This window comes from Colletotrichum gloeosporioides (assembly GCF_011800055.1).
Source record: "Colletotrichum gloeosporioides strain Lc1 chromosome Unknown consensus_5, whole genome shotgun sequence".
NCBI classification, from domain to species: Eukaryota; Fungi; Ascomycota; class Sordariomycetes; order Glomerellales; family Glomerellaceae; genus Colletotrichum; species Colletotrichum gloeosporioides.
The window spans coordinates 1-22,357 of NW_025544650.1; the positions used below are offsets into that span (position 1 = coordinate 1).

The window sequence follows — 22,357 nt, forward strand, 5'->3', positions numbered from 1 at the left end:
CCTATAGATTATATAGGTATATACCTATATAGATATCTATAGATAGTTTGAAGCCTAGTTCTAGAGTCTTAGATGGATAGCAATAATTCTAATAACGACGCTAACGACTCCTCTGACATGAATGGCAGCACGAAAGAGTCTTCTAGGGACCCTCCTAGCTGGGATGAAGATGATGGAACAGGTTTGGTGAAGGTATACTGGGCATTTAGACTCTTGCAGCAGGAGTTTGATGAGAAGTTCCGCAAGGTCTGGGCTTGAGTAGTAGTCAAGTACGAGTTTTCGTGTGGAAATGATGGAAACGACGGATTACTGGAATTGCAATCAACGAAGTGTGAGTAGCTTAGAACAATGAAAAAACACAGTTTGTGGGTATAACTTGATGGCTTTGTCTCTCAGTTCGAAGCCCCCTTCTATCAAAACACTAAGTTATTTGGGGGCACGTTTCCCCGGATCACTGATGGCCAGCCGTGAAATCGACGGAGAATAGGCATCCAGCAGAAGAAATATCTCCAGCTCGAAGAGTGAAGACGGCTGTGGTGGATTATACACTCTTGTGGCTTTCACCTTGCTGGTTTTTTACAGTATAGTTCCCTAACACCTTGAGAGCCTGAAGCGTCCAACCTCCAAGGCAAATGTCTTTGAGTTACTTTCCATCTAGTCATTACGAAAGGGTTACCAAGCTTGTCACATCTAGGATACAATCATTCAACGAGACTAATCCGTAGTTGTAGTAAACCCAGCCTCGTCCATCAGTCGCTTCCGCTTCTGTGCCATCCGCCCCAACCGTTCCTCCCAATATTTATCTCTATCGTGCCCGTTTCCACTTCCATTGGGACCCTGTTGAGTCAAAGTCACGTACCCACTCGCCGCGCACCCGTCGATCCAGAACATTGTGTCTCGCGGTATGAATGGCGGCCATTGCTGACCCCACGCATCCCCAAACGTTGCCGACTCGGCGAGAATGATATCGTCGTGAAGTGTATGAAGCCATTCGTGAACTGCCACTACCACCTCACCCAACGTGACGAACGGTTTCTGCTTGGCGTCGACATGTAGCTTTGGCGGATTTTGATAATATCGCCAGGGGTGGTCTTGACATTCTTCGTCGATGCAATATTCGCTGACCTCGTTTCCGTCTTCGTCTAGCTCGAACTCGTGCTGTTCGGAGATTCTGTGGCACACAGATTCAAACTCTTTCAGGTGGTCAACCTCGACAGTAAGGCCAGAAACGAGGGGGTAGCAGGCGGGCAATGAGGCGATTGGATGAAAGGTTTGCGAGACTCCATCGGCGCCAGGAAAAACAAATGGTTGCCTCTTCGCGTAGGTCTCCTGAGGAGATGCCGTGGGATCCAAGACTCGTATGTCGCTCAGTGGCCCGGGGAAGGGCCAGACGAGAAGCTCATTTTCGGGGCACCCCTGGGGCTTCCGCAGTTCAAATTCCTCGGACCGGGGGAGAGTTGTATTTTCAGTGATGTAAGAAGGGTCATAGATGATGTCGGTGCCAGGCGGCGCTGTGATGGGTATCTTCGTTGAATCCATGCATGAAAAAGCCACGAGGGAGTCTGGCGCTACTTATATGACAACGACGACGACGGTAATGAGGATGGAATGGGCGGTTTAAATAAGAATCAATCGACTCAGGGGACCATCGCTCCCTACGCTGACCGGGTTCGGCCATTCCACTTGCCTATTTGAGACCCATGTCAATGCCCAATTTTGGTCTTCCGGCGTCATGCACCCTACCAACCACATCCACTCTATGTTAGGGAACCGGATACAGCGAATTCCTCTCGCCTAACACCTTACATTAAACACCCCCATAGCCTCTTCGAATAACCAAGGAGACATGCTAGTTGACCGTTAATAGGCATGGCCGTTCACCACATAGGATAAAGTTCTATAAGGTCTGGGCTTAAGTAGGTGGCATATACAAAATCATATGTAGCGGGAATGATAGAGATGACAGATTATTGAAAATGTAATTGACGAGACGATATATAGTACAGAATAGAGACAGAATACAGTCAGTATGGTTTCATAAGCCGCGATTGGTGCCCCCCTAGGTTATTCATGTTTTTGGAGATATTCCTGAGACCTGAAGTGACCCTTTTGGAAGCTAACATAGCATGCGACACGAGACTTCACATGAAGTCTGCACTCATCAAATATTTACTCCATGGTCCCAGTTGTTAACCTTGAAGAATGCGCCAGGGCTTTGTCATCTTCACAGGAGAGGCAAGTCATGTATGTTCTGCTTCTTGAAGAGCCTCGCCCAGCTCGAAATAAGTTTATTGTGATAAAGAATACGTCTGTTGTTGAAACAGAACAAAATGAAAGACCACCGTGGCAACCTTTGAGATGCAACAGTTTCAATCAAACAGAAAGGTATGAAGGCCTTCGTGTGCGAGCCAACCGTGCGGGAAAACATCTCCCCAAAGAGTTCAAGATTTGCAGCGAGCGTCTGGACTCATCTTCACTCCCAAACTTCTCCATCCATCCCATCAATATCCCATGCACCTGAAATGCACCAGCAAGCATGCTTCCCACAATTTTCGACCCGTTCTATCCATGAATTAGAACCTGAAGACCTCAATGAGAATCACCAGCTTTCCTTATTCACGGCCCACAGCTTCAGGTTGCCCAGGTAGGAAGGCCGGGGCTCCCGCCTACCCTGCAAAAAGGCCCACGGCCAGAGAGAACCCCGGAACACCCGCCAAAAGGCATCCGATGTCCAACGACGGGCGTGCTCTGCAGATTCCACACATTCTTCGAAGCGTCCGGTCCGAGGGATGTCAACACTCAGGCAAAGCCCCAGCTTGCCTCAAAATCCCTCCCTCGACCGGTGAGTGGGCTGAAGGGAGTGGGCGGAAGCGGTAGAGCACAACCGTATTGGACGCCGGATGCCTTTTGGCAGGGTTTCCCGGGTTCCCTCTGGTCAGGGCAGTACTAGTCCGTTAATATGCTCCTGCGTTGACCGGTGAAAGAGACTTCAACGACGCTTAAGCACCGACGAATGCTCTCCCACCGACACAGGCGCAGTATAGCCATTGGTTGGGGGAGGGTTTGGTACGTTACCGTGTGGCCAAGACACTTCAGACAGGCTCAGTGGTAGTAGGCTCGATGATGCCCATGTTTTGCATCACCCTTTTCGCGGCGGCTTCGCCCGCCTCCTCGAAAACAGCCCCGACGAGGGCTTCAACAGTTGCGGATTTATTGTCGTTGGAGACAAGTCCGCCATGGAAAGGACTGACATTGATCCATTGCGTTAGACCAATGTTGTCGCAAAGAGCTTCGAGCCGTGAATCGCAGGCGAGCTCAGAGACGCGCATGGTGGCTTGACCTACTGACTATTAGCTTGCTGAGGCACGTCGGCGTTGTAGATTTGCTTTGCGGTACCTTTAGTGCGGCCGGCGCGGTATTCGTCGCGGATGATGACCAAGCCGACAATCTTGTCACCGATCAAAGCCAACATTCTGTTTTTCTCATGCACTGGGAGACCACCAATGTGGGTCACTAGGGACCCCTTCCCTTGGAGGGCCTCCCACAAGCGGTCACGGTCTTCAAAAGTGTAGCCAATGATGGCCATCACCTCGTTCTCCTTCTGCGTACGGTTGTACAGAAAGTCGCCCATCGTTCAGTGATTCGTGGTCAAGAGAAATGGCATGAGGGATAGCAGGGGCAAAATAAAATCTGCAGGATGAGTGGGATTGAAGAATATTGCAGACGACCTTAAGGGAAGGCAGGGCTCATTTATATTTTGGCCCATGAGCTCGCCACTGACCGGCGAACCAGTTGCCCAGCCACCGTGATGCTCATTCCTCCAAATGTCTCAGACTCGCATGCCCCCCAGCCCTCTTGCCAAGCAGGGCGACAGTCTACCGGAAATCATGATTCCTTTACTTGAAACAACGCAGGCGGGAAACCCGACTCCTGCCTTGCGTGTGTGTGCCTTGGAACGATCGATCTAGCCGTGGTTTCCCGGCTTCAAGTGCATTCCACTTGGTGTATGCTGTCGCGCAAGTATGCTTCTTCGCAGCCCGCAAACTGATGCAACCAGTGGCTGGAGGGAGAACCTCTGCGTCTCAGACTTCAAGTGTCGATTGCAGTGACTGGTCTTCGTCCTTCGCAGGTTAGTCGCCGCAATGACATAACGGGCGACACTCATCCAATCCAACCACAATCGGCCAACGGAGCAATAACTTCACTGAAAGGGGGCAATGATGGCATTCCGAGGCAGTTCTATTCATGGTCTCTCTAACTATTTGCATGGGCAAGCGAGGCTCGCAGCCCGTAAACGACAGAATGACGATGAGGCGCGGGTTCCCAATCTCGACGCCGCAAGTCGCGACGTCTTAGCTGTCTCCTTCCCGAGGCCGAGCCAATGCACCTACATCTCTTTCGATACGCACATCTGGTTGGATCGTTAGCGACTGTTCCAAGCCAAGTCTGACTCCGTCAAAAAAGATACAAAACAACCCTGTAGGTCATACATCCAAGGAAGGTTATGCGCTCATCGTACGTCTCAAAGGCTCGAGTGACGTCTTGCGTGGAAACTGCGAATAAGGTGGAACATTTAATCATGTAAAGGGAGGCGTGCTGCGAGATGGAATGAAATTTCTTGGTGACTTACCGACCCGGCTTGACGCTCTGAGGGCAGCGTGCGCTCTCAGAACGGGTGATGGAGAAGAGAGAAAAACTGAGGCTCAGAAAATTTCGCGTTGAAGAGATACTGTTTTTTTTTTTGTCTTTCGGTGGGTCCTTTTCGCGCTGGCCTGTGCGCTTCGCGATCTCACGTGTGGAGTGGGGACAGATAAACGGCTCGAATTGGCCACACCTGTTCGGGCTGGAGGCACGTAACTCCGGAGTACGTACTCACTCATTGAATGACGTTGATTCTCGATGTTCAACCTCTGTTCCCTGCCAGCTAACTCAGTCAGCATGAGCCGGAGGTATGGCTTGAAATGAGCTGATGGATGGATTTGCGATTGGTTGGCATGATTTCTCTGCACGGTCACCACTCCTTTGCGGAGCAGAGAATGTCTTCACCATGGCAAACAAACGCGTCATCTTCAGCGTCGACATGAACATCACGACGCGTCTCAGTGGAAGCTGGCAACACTCAAGTAAAGTAGGATTCCAATCTAGTTGACATCGTTTCCAGGGTCATTCATGCCCTTCCTTCTCTGTCTCAGAGCAACATACAGAAACCAAGCCAATCCGTGTCCGCCCTTATCATACATACAAGCAAGCAAGCCATCCCAAAGTCTCAAATTCAATGCATGGGGAAGTCGTAGGCGCCGGCGACGTTGCGGTGGGAGCCATCCTCGTACGACTGACCAAAGATAGGCTGCGGCTCGGGGATTGGAACGACCATCAGGTCCAGGGTGATGGCCGCCTCTCTTCTCTTCCAAAGTCGGTCGATCTCCTTGTCGTCTTGCGTGAGCAGGAACGGGCACTTGTGGCGCGCGTCGTTGAATTTGCGGCGCTCGTAATCGGCGCGCATCTTGTGGATGTCGTCCGACATGCGGGTCTTCATGACCACGGTGGTAGTCTGCTCGAAGTGGTCGTAGTCGAGCAGCTGACCTCGAGGGATTTCGCCGGTTGCTCCCTCGGCGGCGGGAAGGGGGTCGACGAACAAGTCAGTGACGGCGGCAGGAGGTTTGAGTGAGTTGTTGTCGACGCTGTTGTGGCCGGCGGTGTGAGGTATGGCAACGTTGTGGTCGATAGAACCGAAGTCAGTATTGCCATGCTGGAGCGCGGTTCCAGAGCCGATGTCATTGGGAGAAAGCTTGGGCTCGAAGTCGCTCTCGGAAGGCAAGAAGGCGCTGGGCGATACATAAGGAGAGGGCGAATTCTTGGCGAGGGCCTCCATGTCGTCCTCGAAATTCATGCCGTCGTAATCCAGGCCATCGTACTTCTGCGGCTCGAAACGGCTCATCGAGTGGTGGTGGTAGTAGTCGATCTTGTCAAGACGGTGCTGCTCAAGCTCCTGCAGCTCTCGGTGCTGGGACGCAAGCTTCTCTCGCTGTGCGTCGCGATGCTCTGTACCTTGCTGGAACGACTCATGATCTTTCTGTCGCTGTTGCTCTTCCTGGTCGGCGTGTTGCTTGTCCTTCTCCGCCTTCTTCTCAGCGTCCTTCCGGGCCTTGGTAGCAGCGGCGGACTTTCTTCGCTTCGCACGGCAATCATCGCAGTGGGCGAAGTACTCGACGTTGCCCATGGAGCGTCTGCTGAAGAAAGACGAGGAGGGGAAGTCCTTCTTGCACTTGGTACACTTTCGCTGGCCCTCGGGGCTGGCGGATCCGGAAGCGGCAACAGCGGTGGCGGTGGAGGCGGGAGAGGGAGCTGGACTCGGAGACGAAGCGACAGTCTGAGAACGACCGAACGGGCTGGAAGACGGAGCAGATGGAGTGGATGCCTGGCCAGACGGGAGGCTCGCGTTCAGAAGGACATCTTGAGGCGCAACGGTCTGGGGGACGCTCCGAGGAATGTCGCCTTGCAGATTACCGGGCAAAGCTATCTTCGAAGGCTCAGGCGAGCCGAAGAGCGAGTTGTCGGCGTCCATCGTGATGTATGCGATATTCACTGACGTGGTGTTGTGTGTGGGAGAGAGTGGTGGATGGGAGAGCCCTTGAAATATCTTGACCTCGTGAGGTGAATATGGAAGAGTTAGAAGTCTTGGCGAGAAGCAAACTTCAAGAAGGAAGGTAGGAGTAACTCAAGGTAAGCGCGAGTGAGAACTTCAGCTGTCCAGTTTCTTTCACCTTTTGTCGTCTGATCACGCGCACTTGCGGTTTCTAGGGCTCCCGCGATTCTTCGAGGTACAATATCAGTGTGGGTTTCTTTGACTAGAGAGGCTTCGGGTTGACAAATCACCAGCCTAGAGGAGAAAGACAACACATTTGACGCGTTGGCTAGACCTTTCTATGGCGATAATTATATGAAAGACGCGGGGTGGGCAATTTGAAGCAGTTTCTATGCCCCTACGGAGGGCCCAATAGAGGGCTCTTTCCCATTTGGGTGAAAGTCCAAGTGAGAAGGTGAGTTGCATTTTGGCCAGTGAATGGCCCTCAGAGCCAATAGAAGTCTCCGCCTAATTTTTCATCAGTCATTCAAAACATAAGGTGCGCCTCAAAACGATCTTCTCAGCAGCATCACCTTCATCTGCCACTCCAACATCGGCAGCAACATCTATTGCCCACCTGAACCAGCCTTCGAAAACCTTTTTTCCTTGGAAGTCTTTGCAGTCTCCATCTTCGCAACGCTCTAGTTGCCCACGCCTGCCTCAGATCTGCCCCCTTCGCGAATGAGAAACATGGCCTCGAGCCCTGGTCTTCCGACACCGGCGTGGAATCCGGGCTGTGAGCGCATGAGGGAGTTTATGGGGAACGACGACCTTCTGAGTCTGCTCGAGCCATACGTGAGTAGACGACTGGTACATATCCCCTTCGATCACTAACTTTATTCTAGATCCACGACAGGCACCATCTTCACTCGCTGTGTCTGGTCAACAGGATGTTCAACGCTGTCTTTTCCCAATCTCTCTATGAGCATCTTGTCGTCAAACATACCCACATTCATTGCATCGAACCCGACTCAGAAAACTTCGAAGCCCTTCTAAACAGCCCAAGCCTTCGATACACACGAAAGCTGTCGCTCCTGCAGATGGACCAGCTGAACTACACCCGAACAGAAGCCGCCGCCAGATACGGCCCCATACTCAACGGAGCAATCTGCCAGATCGTGAAGCGGTGCCCCGATCTACGCCAATTCACTTTCTCTGCACAGTCACGTGCTTCGTGTGAACGCCTGGAGGAATACTTCGTTTCGGCGGAGACGCTCGATTGCCTCCATAGCTCCTGCCCAATGCTGCAATCTCTCTCACTCGAGCAGGCATTCCCTCATGCCCCTCACCGAGGAGGCATTGGCCAGCGTGTCCAGGATGTAGTTGGCGTCATGCGATTTCCGGAGTTCTCGAACCTCACTACCCTGCATATGATGGGCATCAGGTGGAGTGCGTTGTGGTCGGAGTGGATAGCTGGAATACTGTCGTCGAAACCGCAGGTGGAGGAACTGAGCCTGTCAATGCGATCTCCGATATGCAGAAGTATCACCTGGGATTTGGAAGCCTACTGCAACTGGAGTGATTTCTTGATCAGCCTAAGCAGCGACTACAAAGCGCTAGGGAAACCGCCCCTCAAGCTTCGCAAGCTGACGCTCCACAACGATATCGGCTTTGTCGTTCACACCCAGCCAAGCATCGGATACATCAAATCCCTCACCGATCTGGAGGTGCTCGAAGAACTTCGCATTTTCAACAATCACCGGTACCCTGACGAATCGATGGTGGCTCCGCCTCACCTAAGAATGCTGTCGATGCCATACAGATCCATCACGTACGACACAATGCCACGGCTCCGCAAATTCTCGTTCGACAACATGGACGGCGACATCATGGAATGGCTCATCCAAGTGGCAGAGACGCCCTTCAAAGACCAACTTACCCTCTGCAATGATGGAGTTGACTACTGGGAGGCCGGTGCCGAGCTCTTCGAAGCTGTTTCCCGCGCGCGAGCCCGGAAGAGAGCTGAAAACCCGTTGGACAGCTTCACAGCAAGCGACTTGGCGTCGGTCTTACGACCGATTCATTGGATTCATGCTGACTCTCCCATTGTGCCCGACGTCTTGAGTGAATGTTTCGGGTTCCCGGGCAGGCTAGGAGTAGGTGATTCCAATCATCTAAGCCTTACGAACCCTCATCGGCCGGGAGAATGCACATGGGTCCAAAGCATGCGTCTTTTCGTCGGAAGTGCAGACCTGAACATGCCAGAGTTACTTCTACTTCTCGACGGAATGGTCACGATCGAAAACTTGATGATCGTCAGCTACATGGCAGACCATTGGGAGAACTTTGCCCACCCATGCGACTATCCAACGTGGGAGGCAAACGCTCGGAGGATCGCTATCACGTTGCCGAGCTTGAAATACCTGAAGATAAACAGAGTGTCATGGAGATTACAGCGCTCGCATCACGACAATGAGATGGTGGCGCAGAGACTGAGTGTGGCAGAGGACGAGATGCTCGGCAGATTTCCGCCGCTCAGCGACTTGCCAATTTACGCCAACGTTTGGAGAGGCTGGAGAAGATCGGTTATAAGTCCTGGCTTGATCTGTGATTCTGAGAAACAAACCTCAGAATAGGGTTCAAGCAACAGCAAAAATGAACAGATACCAGGACTAGGGTGCGGAACGAGTGTTAGAGAATGGGATCTCAAGCCGCCCCGTTTCTATTCATACACCAAGTATGATTGAAATACAAAGGAAGGGAAAGAGCGTCACTCGTTAGTCCGGAACTAGATAGGCACAATGGATTGCGATACCTGAACAAAATGAATGCTGAACATGATTCTAATCGACCGCAACAAAAGCTTGGTTTTGGTTTCCCACCTGCATGAGGCCGCAAGGCGGGCTTGCCCTACACCGACTTTAATATACCACGAGCACCGGCAAACTCCAACTCATCCATCGTTTCAATCCATAGCCGTTCTGTGACATTCTTGCCTTCTTGTGTGTAAAGGAAGGCAGCAAATCTAAAACGTGTAAGCAATCTAAGCAGCCGACGAGGGTAGGCTGTGTCAACTTACGGATGAATATTCCAGCTCATCAGAAAGCATCCATGGGATTCTTTCCCCTTATTCACCACAGCATCAACAAAGCAAGAAGCGCCGACCCTCGGGGTTCTACCCGTTGCCCCAAAGGCCCAAAGACCCCACCTCAGGAAGCCGGGTGCATCTCGGCCTAAGGCAGTGCCCCTGCACCAGGCTGGATCTGACAGGTTGACGATAACGTCGTCGGCAGAAACAATTTCGGCAAGCTTCCACAGGAACATGTGAGCTAGAAGCTTGGACGAGTTGTATGTTTCGGAGCTGAATGTCTTGGGGTCGTCAAAGGACGGTAGCAGGGGTTTGGCATCCCTGTTGGGGAAGCTTGCGGCGAGCGTCAATGCAGCGTTGACGATGGTTAGGTGCGCAGGGTCGCTGTCGGGCTTACGCTTAGCCTTCAGGACGGGCAGTAGAAGGACGGCGAGCAACACTGTGGACAAGTAGTTGACCTGCAGTGTCTCCTCATGCCCGGTGCTCGGATTCTTGGAGAAGGACATCTTCATAATGCCGGCATTGAGAATGACGATGTCGATTCGAGGTAGATGGCTTTCAGATCGACGGGCAAATGCTTGGATGGAGTCATACGAGTTCATGTCGAGTTGCCATACGTCGATGGTGGCGCTAGGATGCTGCTTGCGGAGTTTGGCTGCTGCGTCCTCTCCCCTTTCGAGGGACCGGACGGCGAGGATCAAATGCGACAGCTTCAAGTCAAGCAACTGAATGGCTGCTTCGTAGCCAAGTCCAGCATTGCCGCCGGTAATAATGGCCGTTTGGCCTGAAAGGCTGGTGTTCGGAGCTGGCCACTGGGGCTTGGCGCAGAATTGATTGTGAAAAAAGACGCTGCCAAAGGAGGCTGTTGAGGGAGGGAGATCCTTAGAGCCCGTCATATTGAAACGTGTTGGCTTTTCGATTCAACGGTATGATAAACTGAGGAACAGAATGATTTTGTTGGAAGCTGTGTGTTGGTAGTGATGACTCGAAGACGAGGGGCTTGGGCGTGAATACTTATACCTCAAGGGCTGTCAAAGATGCCTTGGAAATCAATCGGAAATCAAGAGCGATTGGTATTCATCTTGACGAATGGACTTGAAAAGACTGCACCATCTTCCATTAAAGCCTTGCCATATCTCCGCCGACCAGTTTGTATACCCTTTTGGGAAACGGCCGCGATGTCAGCCGGAATGAGGCTATTCCTGATTTGGCATACAATGTGGTCGAGGGCATAAGAGCGATCAGCAGCTGGTACCCATCGCACAGGCAGTGGCGCTTACGTCTCTGTAATTCCGAATCCCGTCCGACAATACAGTAGCATTAATTGAGATAATCGGGCTTAAGTCATGATCTGCCCGATTCTCTTGATGAAACATTGTCAGATCATTAGAAATGTCAGCTCTCAAGAAGGGTCCTTCCCATATGTACTTTGACGAGAAGCGTCTGTGACATCTGACCTATACAAGAGCAAAGGTGCAACCAGATTCGCGCGGCCCAGAATTATTGCCTCGGAAGAAGGCCCATCAGCTGTCTCCCGCAATTCAACTCCGCCAGGGTGAGTTGACCGGGAGCAGATGGGGCGGGAAGGAGCTCGTGTGTTACAAGTGATATCGGCGAAAGAATCCTCGAAAGCTGGCCATACTGCCCCATGCCCACGGCAAGGAGAGGCTTAGGGTTTTGTGAAGAATGACTTCTTTCGAATAGAGCAAGCTCGTGGCAATCATAGACATCTGCGGAGAAAATGCTGAGCTTCATGATATCTATGGAGTCCGGATTAGCAGCTAAGGCTTTTTATGGAGCTGACGATTTAGGTGTGTTTACCTCCGAAAGCGTCCGCTGTGGCATACTTCTCCTGTAGGAGGTCACTCGTCCATCGTATATCACCAGTCCAATCATGGAACGAGGCGATGATCTTCGAGCTTCCTTTCTTCTCAACGACAGCGTTGATCATTTCAGGAGACCATTCGATCTCAACATCAATGTATTTGCACTGCTCTTCCACAGCCATGAGCATCAACGCCAGAGCCTCGTTCTCGGCGTCCGGAGGAAACTTGCCCCCTTGAGGCGCTGTGAGAATAGTAAAGAGAATAGGCATGCCAGACAGAGATCGAAGGAGTTTTATCTGAGCTTGGACGTAGCTCAGTGGCGGCAAGTTCGTGGTACCCAGAGGCTCACGAGAGGGGCTCAGGAGATCGACTCTCATTTCCCAAATGTCACCACCATGGCTGATGCGGGGAATATCAGCAGCACCAAGAGCTATGTCTGAATAAGTTAGGGGTATGATGAAGGTTTGTCGACGCGGATCATGGTTGTGATTATCGAAAATGATGTCCGCCATGACGGTGGTGAATACGTGTGCAAAGTTGATAGTGTGGTTGTGGAAAAGGCCAATACCTATGCGCTTCTTCATAGGTGGTGATCGTGTACTTTGGCAGTATTGATCTTTGAATAGACCTTTCCCCGCGTTTTGTTGGTCCTAATGCCGTTCAAATTCGGAGAAAGCTCATCGGGTGATGTCAACGCCGTCCACAACCCGGGAATAGCTTCCGTCCTGTCTCTTACAGCCGGCAAAGAAAATAGCCGTCACATTGAGATCCGCTATCATGTCTTGACAAAGCCAACTGACATTAATACTAGCGGCTAACGAGATCTACATAACATAGCTCGACTCATGTCCTAGCAAAAACGAGGGATTAATGCGTGGTTCTCACAATTGCAGTGGAAGTTTTCAGGGCCAAGCGTTGAATTTCTGTGATCGATCCAAGAAAGAGATCAATTGAACTGCAACTGAGAGCGCAAGATCTTATGACTTCCAGTTGCCAAACATATCCAGGCATGCGGTGGCTCAGGTGCCCGAGAAGCTGGCAAAGCTCCCGCTGGGATTGTTCAACATCCTATGAGCCATATAAAACCCTAAGCTTCATGGTGAGACGCTGCAATCTCCTTCTCGTCACGTCCCAAAGCATCAGCATGGCCATCCGCCCGACGCTGGTTGATAATCTCCTCAGTCTGTCGACGCCAAGTGCGAGGCATGCCCTTGCGGGTGAACAGTACGTCCATGTCTTCAAGAGAGATGCCCTTAGTCTCTGGAATGAGGAGGAAGGTGAAGACAAATCCAAACACCACAGAGCAGGCGAATAACAGGAACGTCCCATACGTGATGTCCGTCATCATGTACGGTGTCGAGTAGACAATTGTGAACTGGCCAAGCCACTGAGCACAAGTTGTGAAGACCAGGCAGATTGAGCGGATACCCATGGGGAAAATCTCAGCGCTGTGGGTCAAGGTTAGCAGGGCGCGAACTTAAAAGGGTCAGAGAGGATGTACCAGAAGATCCAAGGAATGCCGTTCCATGAGATGGCATAGAAAACGGCGAATATGTAGATCATTACGATAGCGACATAAGCGCCAGGTGTCCTATCGCCTGCAGACAACTGACCGGCCTCGAAAGATCCAGACAGCTTCGCGTATGCCCCGAGATAGAACAGGGCAATCGCGGCGCCGGTCGAGCCGATCATAAGGGATTGCCGGCGGCCGAGGGCGTCGACGCCCCATATCATGTAAAGCATCGTAGCAAATGCTTTGACAATGCCGAAAATGCCGGTAGCCAAAAGACCCACGCTAGTGCCAGTAAAGCCGATGGATTGGAAGATCGAGGGTGAATAATAGTTGAGAGCGTTGATGCCAGACCTAAAATGGCTGAAGTTAGTGCTCTAATAAGATAACACAATGACACGAAGAAGATCACCTACATGTTTTGGATGAACATTAGAGCGATGCCCAACAGAAGACGGCGTCTGTTTGTCGGGAGCTTGATCTCCCGTAGCTTCTCCAACAGACCCCTATTTGCGCCCATCGCAGTCTCCTCCTCGATCTGTTGTAGAACTGTGTTGATCTCCCAGTTCAGATATGGATGGTCGGCAGGTAGCTTTCGCAGGCGTTGCAGAACCCTTCGCGCTTGATCAGTGCGGCCAGCGTTCAGAAGCCAGCGAGGAGACTCGGGCTGAAGAAACATGCAGATGGACAGAAGGCTGCCAGGGATAATCTGCAGTGCGAATGGCACATGCCACTGGGTGTCAGAGCTTCCTGAAATATGTATGTTGACTCCGTAATTCACCCAGAAGCCGATGATCTGAGAGAATTGCAAGAAGATTTCGAATACTCCGATAAGGCGCCCGCGAATCGCAGGGGGGCCAGACTCGGAGATGTACACCGGAATGATCATAGACGAAGAACCAACGGCAAGGCCTGTAATTAGTTTAATGCGTCAGCTACCGCAATGACTTGGGATCGCATCGTGACCAACCTGTCAGAACGCGGCCAGCGTAAATGAGGGCCAGATTACCGCTGGCAACGAGCTGTAAGATCGCGCCAAGGTCGAAGAGCGCGCCGCAACCGATCAGAACCCAGCGACGGCCCAGCCGCTCAACCAAGTAGTAGCACAACAAGACACCAAAGAAGCAACCGCCCTGAAATGTGCTGACGATGTTGGCTTTGAGCGCAGCAAGGTCGGTGCCTGTCGATGAATCGAGACCGAATCGACTCTGAAAGGATGGAAGCGACATAGTGCCTCCTATGAACGCAGAATCGTATCCAAACATCGCCGACCCCATGGCTGCGGAAGCCGCCAGGCCATAGATCCTCCAGTTGTAGACCTCCGCCGGCGCGGGGTTGGCGGAGTCATCCTTGGGTCGCTTGAAGATGTTGACCATTGTCGCTGACTTCAATCGCGTGCGATACAAGCGGGCTATCAGACTGAAGAAATGACAAATGTGTCTCAGAAACCCGCCTATAATCGAAGAAGGCTGTCTCCGGGTGGGCTTAATATGAACATGAAGTGGGTTTATCCACTCTGTTTTGACGTGCTACCCCAGATCTTACCCCAGACATCCACACCTCTCTTCCCCAGCTTTTGGAGCAAGCGAAGGGTGAATATTCTCCCCTAATTCGAAATATGCACGATGACCAAGGGATTTGAAGAGGGGTTTTGAATTGGAAGAGTTCTTTCCCGATGCCAAGAAGCCAATCGGGCTATCACGCCAATGAAAGCCGAGTTGCTCTTTGATTGGAGATCCCATGATTTGGTCAGAGACGTATTGCCCAGCAGAAGGTGGGGTATGCCGAGCTCGCCAACAAATGTTATTCACACAGCCATGTCGCCTTATCTGCACATTATTGGATGATGGGAAAGGTGTCAGTAAGGGTCAAGTCTGACGGTTGTTTGTTAAGCCGGCACAGATTGCCAGTTAAGACCACAAGTTACATTGCATACAGTAGCGGTACATCCATCTCGAAAGCGAAGACACCGCAGGACCGTTACCATGGACTTGGACTCCAAGCTACAAAGTCAAATAATTTTCAATGCTTTCAAAGTGGAAAGTGGCAGTGTCTGCTCCATTTCTTTACCAGCGAGAGCATCTATATCAGGCTGTCTGGCACAACTCTCCATACATGTTCATAAACCAGTGCATGGGCCGTAGCGATGACGTGTGGATGACAAAAGAGTGGAAGGTTTCATTTAAGCTACGGAGCACTAGGAGCTACAGCTAACGTCGTTTTTCTTGCAGGTGTAAAGCCCACACATTGAGGGTGCCTTGCACAGGCCGCAGTTACCACCGCCCCAAGTACTCTCCATATCCGAGCCCTTGATTGTCTTGTTTTCAATTTGATAGCACACTGTGGATTCGTAGCTGTAGTCGACGCTGAAAATTTCAGGCTTCCAGCCGTCTGCCGCAGTATACTCAAAAGACCTCGCGTTGTTCTTGACAACGGCCTTGGCGCCGTTGTCGCACTCGAGCTCGAAGACGGTCTGGTCGCTTGCCCAGTGTTTCCCGCCGCCCGTCCGGCAGACTTCCACGCCGTTCTCCCAAATCTGGACATTGACGCTGTCCGGCTGGAACGCGCAGTTGCTCATGTAGACGTGAGCGGCCATGCAACGTGGTTTCGGTGCGGGAGCTGGCGGCGCTGGTGGCGCTGGCGCAGGCGTTGGACCTGGGACCTGCCACGTCGCACATCCAGCAGTTGTGATGGTGGCTTCACCGTGAGGGCCGCCGGTGATGGTCCAAGTCTCGCTCTTGATACACGTGCCGCCCGACGGGCTCGGGGCTGGGCCGAGTGTTGGGAGGTCGGGTAGATGGAATATGCTCGAGGTAGTCGTGCCAAAGCTGGCGCAGGACGTCGAAGTCACGCAAACACCGCCTCGGGGTCCTCCGTTGCACAGCGTGGCAGTTGTTGACGACAGACATACTTGCCCAGGAGGCGCTGCTGTCGGTGCCGGTGTCAATGTCGGCAGGTTGGTCAACCCACCTCCGAATCCGCCACTCTCAGCTGGCCTGGTGTTGGTCGGGCGCGAGGTTTCCCATGGTGGAGCAAAGTCTGGTGGCGTGCCAGTTGGGTTTGGACTGCAGTAATATCCAGAGCAGAGATGGCCGCAGTTTGCCGTGCAGAGAGGCGCCGGCGGGCCCGGCTTGTACGTGACGCGAGGACCTTGGGGCGCAGGATTGTTTCCACCCCCGGGCAAGTTGGGAATTGGGCAGGCTGCCTGTCGACTGGAAAGCCCTCTCTTTCCAGAGCTGCCACACTGTTCGAATGGATCGGCAAGGTTCCAGACCATCTTCTCTTTCTGTTCCAAATTTTCTTCATCTTCTGTGAGAGGGAGAGGTCGTGACACTTGCTGGATGATGGCTTTGATGGATTTGGGATCCTCCCCCAGTTCGGGCAGGTTGAGATGCATTCCTCTTATGTAGGCGACGAGACCTGCAACCAGCGGAGCGGCTGCAAAAATGAGCAAAAGGTAAGCAAGCGGCCATGAGCTTTGACAATGACAATGCTCGCGACTTACCAAATGATGATCCAGTAGCGGTGCCTTCTGAGAATTGCGGCGACACAAATACTTCGTCTGGAGGAAGAGGTAGCTCCTCACCTGGGGCCCATGTGTCGCCCGCGTTGCTGTCAACCCACCAGCCTGCATTATTGAGGTAGCCAACAAGAAAGGCCCCGTCCAGCTCCTTGACTAAGATTCCTGGGACAGTTGTAGGGTCATCTTGGCCTTGATTTCCAGCGGCAACAACAAAGGTAATTCCGTAGCTGCGTTCCATGCTCTTCATCAGCATAACTACCAAGGTGTTAGCTGGTGTCTTTTTCACGGAATGTTGATTAGAGCTTTGGCAGTTTCTGATGAAACATCTCGCCACTTACCAATATACTGGGTGAGAGGATCCCTCCTATCCTTCGCAAAGCCACCGGACACATTCACCACGCCTGAGTTCCTAGGTTTCGGCTTTCGCTTCTCTTCTTCTGTGTCTTCATCTGTGAAGTCGTTACAGATGAGCGTAAGAGCTTCCAAGAAGCCCTCTGCACGTAATCCTGGAGGTCCGCGTGGCACAAACACGAGGTTGGCTTTTCTCGCAATGCCCACTTTGGAGCCAACGGCATAGTTTGCTACCAGATGCCCATGCTCGGTTTCGAAGGTGCTGGGCTCGCGCGCCGGACGCCAACTACCCACGGTGAGAGGTTCTGCTTGCTTTATGAAGTCCTGCATTTGGCAGTAAGTATGCTTGGAGGTGACAAAGGGTTAAAAGAAATGAAGTGTAGAGATTCTTTCCATTTGATTCCCAGTCTCGAGATACTTACCGCTGCAACATGTCCCCTCCACCCGCCTTCGATGATGTAGATCGTTTGGCCCTCACCTTCGCTCGAAGCGAATTGGTAGGTATACTTGGCATCATCTGGATTGTGCTCGCCATTCTTTTGGAACCAGTATCTGTTGGGTGGCCAGGAAATTTGAGACAGATGCCAGTAAGCGTCGTTGCCTTCGAATCTCTTTGTTTTGGAGGTACCTGACGCGAGCTGGACAGGTGCTAGTGTGATGTTGTGACTCGAAGGTCGCCGCTCTTGGATTGCTGCAAAGCTTCCATCTTCCAAGTCTTCAAACTCATCTCGCTTGCCCGTTGACGAGGTCGCAGACGGCATTCTATAAGCACGCCCAACCTGGGGTATAGAAGTTAGTGAGTGCATTGCAACCATTAGTGCGACATGGTTTCGCCGACGTACCTCGTTAATTTCGTCAGAATTGAAGTAGTCAAAGGCCAGAGGACCTAGGTTGGTAACGTGAATGAATGCGGTGAAGCCCATTTGTTTCGCTTGAATTATCTCAAAGCCTGTCTTCATTTTCTTTTTCTCGAGAGCTGCATTACGTCGCTCGAGGACGCCTTCGACAATGGCTCGACTTGTGGATGAAAACGGCGCCGTCAAAAGAAGGAAACCATCGGTCCCGTCTTGCTCGTTGCACCAATCCGGCTCGGAACGCTTCACAAGAAGTCGCTTCTCCGGTGTGCGAGTCGCCTCTGGAAGATCCGGGAGCTGCATGGCTCTGCGCGTAAGCTTGCAGGCATTCGCTGTCTTCGTAGCTTCAACGTCTTGGAGATTGCAGCCTGTAATTGTAGCACATCGAGATTTGACCTGCGTGGCTGTGGTCTTCGTTGTGCCAGCGGACACAGACGTAGCGAAGGAGCTGGTTGTAATGCAGAGCGAAGCTTCCGCGGGCGTGCAAGAGGCGGGCTTTGGCGGAGCCTCGATACTCCCACCGGGATGAACACTATTCCCAATCATACCTAATCAGCAATTCAATCATCAATACCAGTAGGGGAGGGGGCTTACGTGATCTTAGGCCAAGGGGGAAGCGGGCCGATGATGTTGATGTTGGGTGGGAACCTCAATGGAGGCGGGGGGCCTCTGCAGATGACAGGTTAGAAGACAATGGGCCTTTGGCTTGGACACGGTGCTGCACTCACGGTCCCCAGATACCGGGCGGAATGATCCATTCCAAACCACCGATATGTATGTCGAGATCATCCCACGTAACGCATATCTGTGTCAGAATGATGTGTTAGAAGACTTATTAGAGTAAGATAAGGTGAAAGATCGAGGACTGACCCAGAAAAACCAAACTTTACACGTGCTCTTGTGCTTGGGGCCTTCGCCGTCGTCATCTTCACCGTTGTCGGGCACGTCGGTCTCGACCGGTACGACCGAAATCACCTCGGGCCATGTACCTGTGGGCTCAGAATTATCATCAGTGTCCCATGTGAACGGTGTCTTGCTTGTGGAAGGGAGTTCGGTTATTATGGGTGGTCCCGCTGGCGGGACTGTGATGATGGGGAAGCCTGATTGCCCCTGGCTTGGATCCTTTGAAGTCCATTGAGCGGGAGGACCTTCTGTTACAGAGGGCCAAGGAGGGATCACGAGGGTCCTAACCTGAGTCAGACCTCCTGGAAGAGTGAAGGTCGTGACAACAGGCTCGATGCTGATGCTGGGCAGAGGTACGATTGTGCTGGAATCAGCTTGGCCAGAGGTGACGTTGACATTATAGTAATCCATCGACTGTGTTACAATGGGCGGAATCTGAATCGTAAGGGTCGTCGTAAGATCTGGCGCGATCACGACAGATGTCGTGTAGGATGGGATTGTGATGGTGGTGGTGGACGGTAGTGCTCTCGGGGGCAACACCAGCTGACAAGGTCCTGTGCATTGAGCGGGAGTGCCGGAATACACTTCGGGGGCCAGAAAAACAACTTCTGGATCATCATCTGGCCTGCAAATGGTTAGACTGATTGAATGGAGGAGATTCTGAAATACTTGCCCTCCTGAGCCAGGAACTTGGAAGTCAATAGACCAAATCATGGTGCCACCAAAACAAAGACCATCAGCAAAGGCCCTCTTTGCTGCAAATGTCTCCTCGTCATCGTATCCAATCCACTGGTCGTCCCAAGTAATCTGCTTCATCATCGAGTCGGCAAGATACTTTGGCTTGATGTTGCGCCTCTTGATCAGCTGCTCAATCTCGACCAAGGACATAACACCTTCGAAGTTAGTGCATGGCGCTGGGTTGCTTGGGCCCGAAAACGGGCAGAGAAGATCGCTGCAGGAAGGGTCTGCAAGCGTGTAGCCGCGGCCGTACATAGCAAGACCGAAGTTGAGCTTTGCGGGATTCAGGCCGTCGAACCAAAGAGGCACGGTATTCTTGGAAATCTCCTGTATATCCGCTTGGCCTCGAACCTTCTTGCCAAGAGCCAGGACATCGGCGTCCCAAGAGCCGTGCAGATCTGTCCAACGTCAGTAATCCATTGACCTCGAGCTTCTTCAAAAAGGACGTACCATATGCCATGAAGCCAAAAAAGTCGACGTAAGGCTCCATTGCCTTTGCATCAAACCACCTAGATGCCACTGTTAGCGAACTTGGAACGCCAACCGAGTACGTAAATCTTGAATCCTCACCTCAGATACCAGTAGTCAGGAGCTAACGTAAGACTGATGCCATAGGCGGTGCCGTACGCAGCTCGCATCTCTTTGACCAGAAGGGCGAGATTTCTGGTATCAGCAAGCTTGTTGCCGCCTCGTTCAGGTGCGCCAGGGTACTCCCAGTCCAGGTCAACTCCTTGGAACCCGTGTGTATCCATGTAGGTCTTGACAGAAGCAATGAAAGCAGCTCTGTTCTCTTTGGATGCCACCATCTCACTCCTATACAACGTTAAAAACGACCAGGCTACGGCATACCTCATCCTTACCAAGTCTTGTGCGTTGCGGCTTCCGGATTGCTCATGTCAAAGCCTCCGATGGCGATCCAAGTCTGCAGCTTTCCGTCTTTGGAGAGGTCCGTAAACTCTTTCATCAGCAGAACATCGTCAGGGTGAGCCGTAGCTATGGTGAACGCGGCTGGGTCAATGAAAGCGAACGAAAAGAAGAGATGGGTGTAGCCGTTCGTGTCAAGCTGCTTCGGCGTGACCCTGTTGCAGAGTCGGGTCCTAGCATTCCATGACTGGTAGTATCCGATGGTTCTTCCTTTGGAGCTTCCACTGCCCTGTGCACAGGAGGGGGAGCCGGTGATTGCGCAAGAGCCATAACCAGCCTGGCATGGCAGTGTTCCGTGAAGAGGATCGGCATTGTGGCAGTAGACGTCGGTGGCTGCACCGGTTAGCACGGGTGCAAGCGTTTGAACCGTTCAACTTACTTCCGCTAAATAGCCGTCAGTATCGCTTCTGAGTCCGGGAACTTTGAATTCGAGAGGGACTTACCACCATCCGGTTGCACTACAGCACAATTTCATGCCACATGGCATCTCGGCATTCTCACTAAACTCGCCACACATTGCGGTCGCATTGCATTGACTCTGGCACCCTGTACCGCAAAAGTCTGGCCCGTAGCCACAGATGTTCTTGGGCCCACAGCAGCTATCCCAGTCAGCACGCGCCGTCAAGAGATACATCAGAACTGTTACCTTCCGTCAACACAAGGACCATCTGTGCAATACAACGGTCCGTCGGCACGGCGCTCAAGGCTATGTGGCTGCCTTGAAGTCAAGTTTGCACTAGACTCGAGCAATGAATCAAACTCCACGTCCTCTGGAGTAGCAACGTGAGGTGCCTTGGCTGGGTTCTGGTGAGCGGGACTGAGCTTGATGGTGTCAATCCATGCTGCGAATTGTTAGCTGCAAAGCAATGATGGCGAAAGGCCTGTGTTCATCATGCCACTCACATTGTTCTTCAGATGCGCGTTTTGCGTTGTTAAGCTGGGTAGGGTACTGGTTGGTTCGACGATAGGCAGAGGTACCGTAGTTGAGAGTCAAGATACAGACAAAGACAAACGAGCCGATAGCCAAGGCTACCAGCCGGCTGGTTCGTGACTGCATGTTTGACAGCTATACAGAATGCCTGGTTGACGCCCTTGCTCGTGTCACTTCGTGTCACTGCACAGTGACACTACCACGGGGCGGAACATACTTATACTGGTTCTCGGGTTACGGATCTTGATCCAACCCGAGCGCATTTCACAAGGCATCGAACTCGGTCATGAGTTTTGCCGCGGACCCCAAGCCCTAGATTTCACCAGCTTCAAATTTAGAAAGGTCATCAGACGCATCTCGTATTGATCCCTGAATTGAAGGATCAGGCCGACTCTCGCCGAAGCTAACAGGCGGCAAATCGAGAATGCAGTCGAAATATCTCGACTCTTGTCAAAGACTTCTAAGTCTAGATGTTCGGGAAAATCTTGGCAAATGTCCTTCGGATGGATGCCTAGGCTAGCGCTGAAAGGGACTGGTTGAATGACCTGAAATGCAACCCCTCAACAAGCCGAAATTCGGGCTGGTCATTGTAGTGCGACTCAGAGACAACATGGGCAAGGGCAATCTTCTCCCCCCACTAAGTGCAGGCGGTTCTCGATCGCGTGGACTGTTGGCCGCACCTTACCTGACAGATTTCGGCACGCTTCTGATTTGCGCGCTCGGAATGCGAGTGGAACTTAATATTGATTTCCAGTAGTGTGTTGCTTCATTAGGCAGTCGACGTTACTTAAAGCTTTTCAGCTTCGGGGCTAGCTATATTCCTCTGCAACCACACAAGCGGGGCTCGAGTCCGAGGATAACCAGGGTTATTATGCTTCTTTGTAGGGCCAACGCTACGGCACAACGTGCAGAATGTTCCTGCCTAGAACACACTTTATTTAGAAGTTCAATGAGTCCGACAAGACTTTGCCATATTAGGAAGGTTACTGTGGTTGAAGGATTTTCGGTATGACCCGATTCTTACATTGGGCTGCGTGGGAGAGCCCCTCAACTATTGAATCGAGGACACTAATTGAACTCCTGAAGTCACGAGCTGCCGCGGTTGGCTCTATCACACTGTGACAGACAGAGAGTGTTGTTATGT

The 22,357-nt window shown here is 52.0% G+C and overlaps 7 protein-coding genes and 1 pseudogene across 8 annotated transcripts; 1 reads left to right on the forward strand and 7 right to left on the reverse strand.

Moving 5' to 3' along the window:
* Nucleotides 1–861: 861 nt before the first annotated feature.
* On the reverse strand, nucleotides 862–1,539 carry GCG54_00003602 (uncharacterized protein; the record flags this gene model as incomplete). The annotated part of the gene is made up of 1 exon (XM_045403674.1): nucleotides 862–1,539. A coding segment is annotated over one exon (678 nt), but the record flags the coding sequence as incomplete, so codon positions are not given.
* A 1,553-nt stretch (nucleotides 1,540–3,092) lies between these two features.
* Nucleotides 3,093–3,631, reverse strand: GCG54_00003603 (annotated as a pseudogene). The gene has a single exon. A coding segment is annotated over exon 1 (539 nt).
* A 1,641-nt stretch (nucleotides 3,632–5,272) lies between these two features.
* GCG54_00003604 (uncharacterized protein) lies at nucleotides 5,273–6,565 on the reverse strand (the record flags this gene model as incomplete). Its single annotated transcript, XM_045403675.1, has 1 exon — nucleotides 5,273–6,565. One exon carries the CDS (start codon nucleotides 6,563–6,565, stop codon nucleotides 5,273–5,275), a length of 1,293 nt encoding a protein of 430 aa, XP_045271015.1.
* Nucleotides 6,566–7,315: 750 nt separating this feature from the next.
* GCG54_00003605 (uncharacterized protein) lies at nucleotides 7,316–9,201 on the forward strand (the record flags this gene model as incomplete). The annotated part of the gene is made up of 2 exons (XM_045403676.1): nucleotides 7,316–7,420; nucleotides 7,471–9,201. The coding sequence occupies 2 exons, from the start codon at nucleotides 7,316–7,318 to the stop codon at nucleotides 9,199–9,201; spliced, it is 1,836 nt and encodes a 611-aa protein (XP_045271016.1).
* Nucleotides 9,202–9,475: 274 nt separating this feature from the next.
* On the reverse strand, nucleotides 9,476–10,549 carry GCG54_00003606 (Short chain dehydrogenase yanD; the record flags this gene model as incomplete). Its single annotated transcript, XM_045403677.1, has 2 exons — nucleotides 9,476–9,590; nucleotides 9,645–10,549. The coding sequence occupies 2 exons, from the start codon at nucleotides 10,547–10,549 to the stop codon at nucleotides 9,476–9,478; spliced, it is 1,020 nt and encodes a 339-aa protein (XP_045271017.1).
* Nucleotides 10,550–11,153: 604 nt separating this feature from the next.
* GCG54_00003607 (Pentafunctional AROM polypeptide) lies at nucleotides 11,154–11,991 on the reverse strand (the record flags this gene model as incomplete). Its single annotated transcript, XM_045403678.1, has 2 exons — nucleotides 11,154–11,413; nucleotides 11,475–11,991. The coding sequence occupies 2 exons, from the start codon at nucleotides 11,989–11,991 to the stop codon at nucleotides 11,154–11,156; spliced, it is 777 nt and encodes a 258-aa protein (XP_045271018.1).
* Nucleotides 11,992–12,566: 575 nt separating this feature from the next.
* GCG54_00003608 (putative quinate permease) lies at nucleotides 12,567–14,365 on the reverse strand (the record flags this gene model as incomplete). The annotated part of the gene is made up of 4 exons (XM_045403679.1): nucleotides 12,567–12,927; nucleotides 12,957–13,343; nucleotides 13,406–13,901; nucleotides 13,960–14,365. The coding sequence occupies 4 exons, from the start codon at nucleotides 14,363–14,365 to the stop codon at nucleotides 12,567–12,569; spliced, it is 1,650 nt and encodes a 549-aa protein (XP_045271019.1).
* An 821-nt stretch (nucleotides 14,366–15,186) lies between these two features.
* On the reverse strand, nucleotides 15,187–21,339 carry GCG54_00003609 (Chitotriosidase-1; the record flags this gene model as incomplete). The annotated part of the gene is made up of 13 exons (XM_045403680.1): nucleotides 15,187–16,427; nucleotides 16,495–16,767; nucleotides 16,851–17,187; nucleotides 17,286–17,642; nucleotides 17,706–18,249; nucleotides 18,312–18,386; nucleotides 18,446–18,522; nucleotides 18,588–19,756; nucleotides 19,809–19,867; nucleotides 19,929–20,171; nucleotides 20,219–20,615; nucleotides 21,020–21,124; nucleotides 21,186–21,339. The coding sequence occupies 13 exons, from the start codon at nucleotides 21,337–21,339 to the stop codon at nucleotides 15,187–15,189; spliced, it is 5,031 nt and encodes a 1,676-aa protein (XP_045271020.1).
* Nucleotides 21,340–22,357: the final 1,018 nt, after the last annotated feature.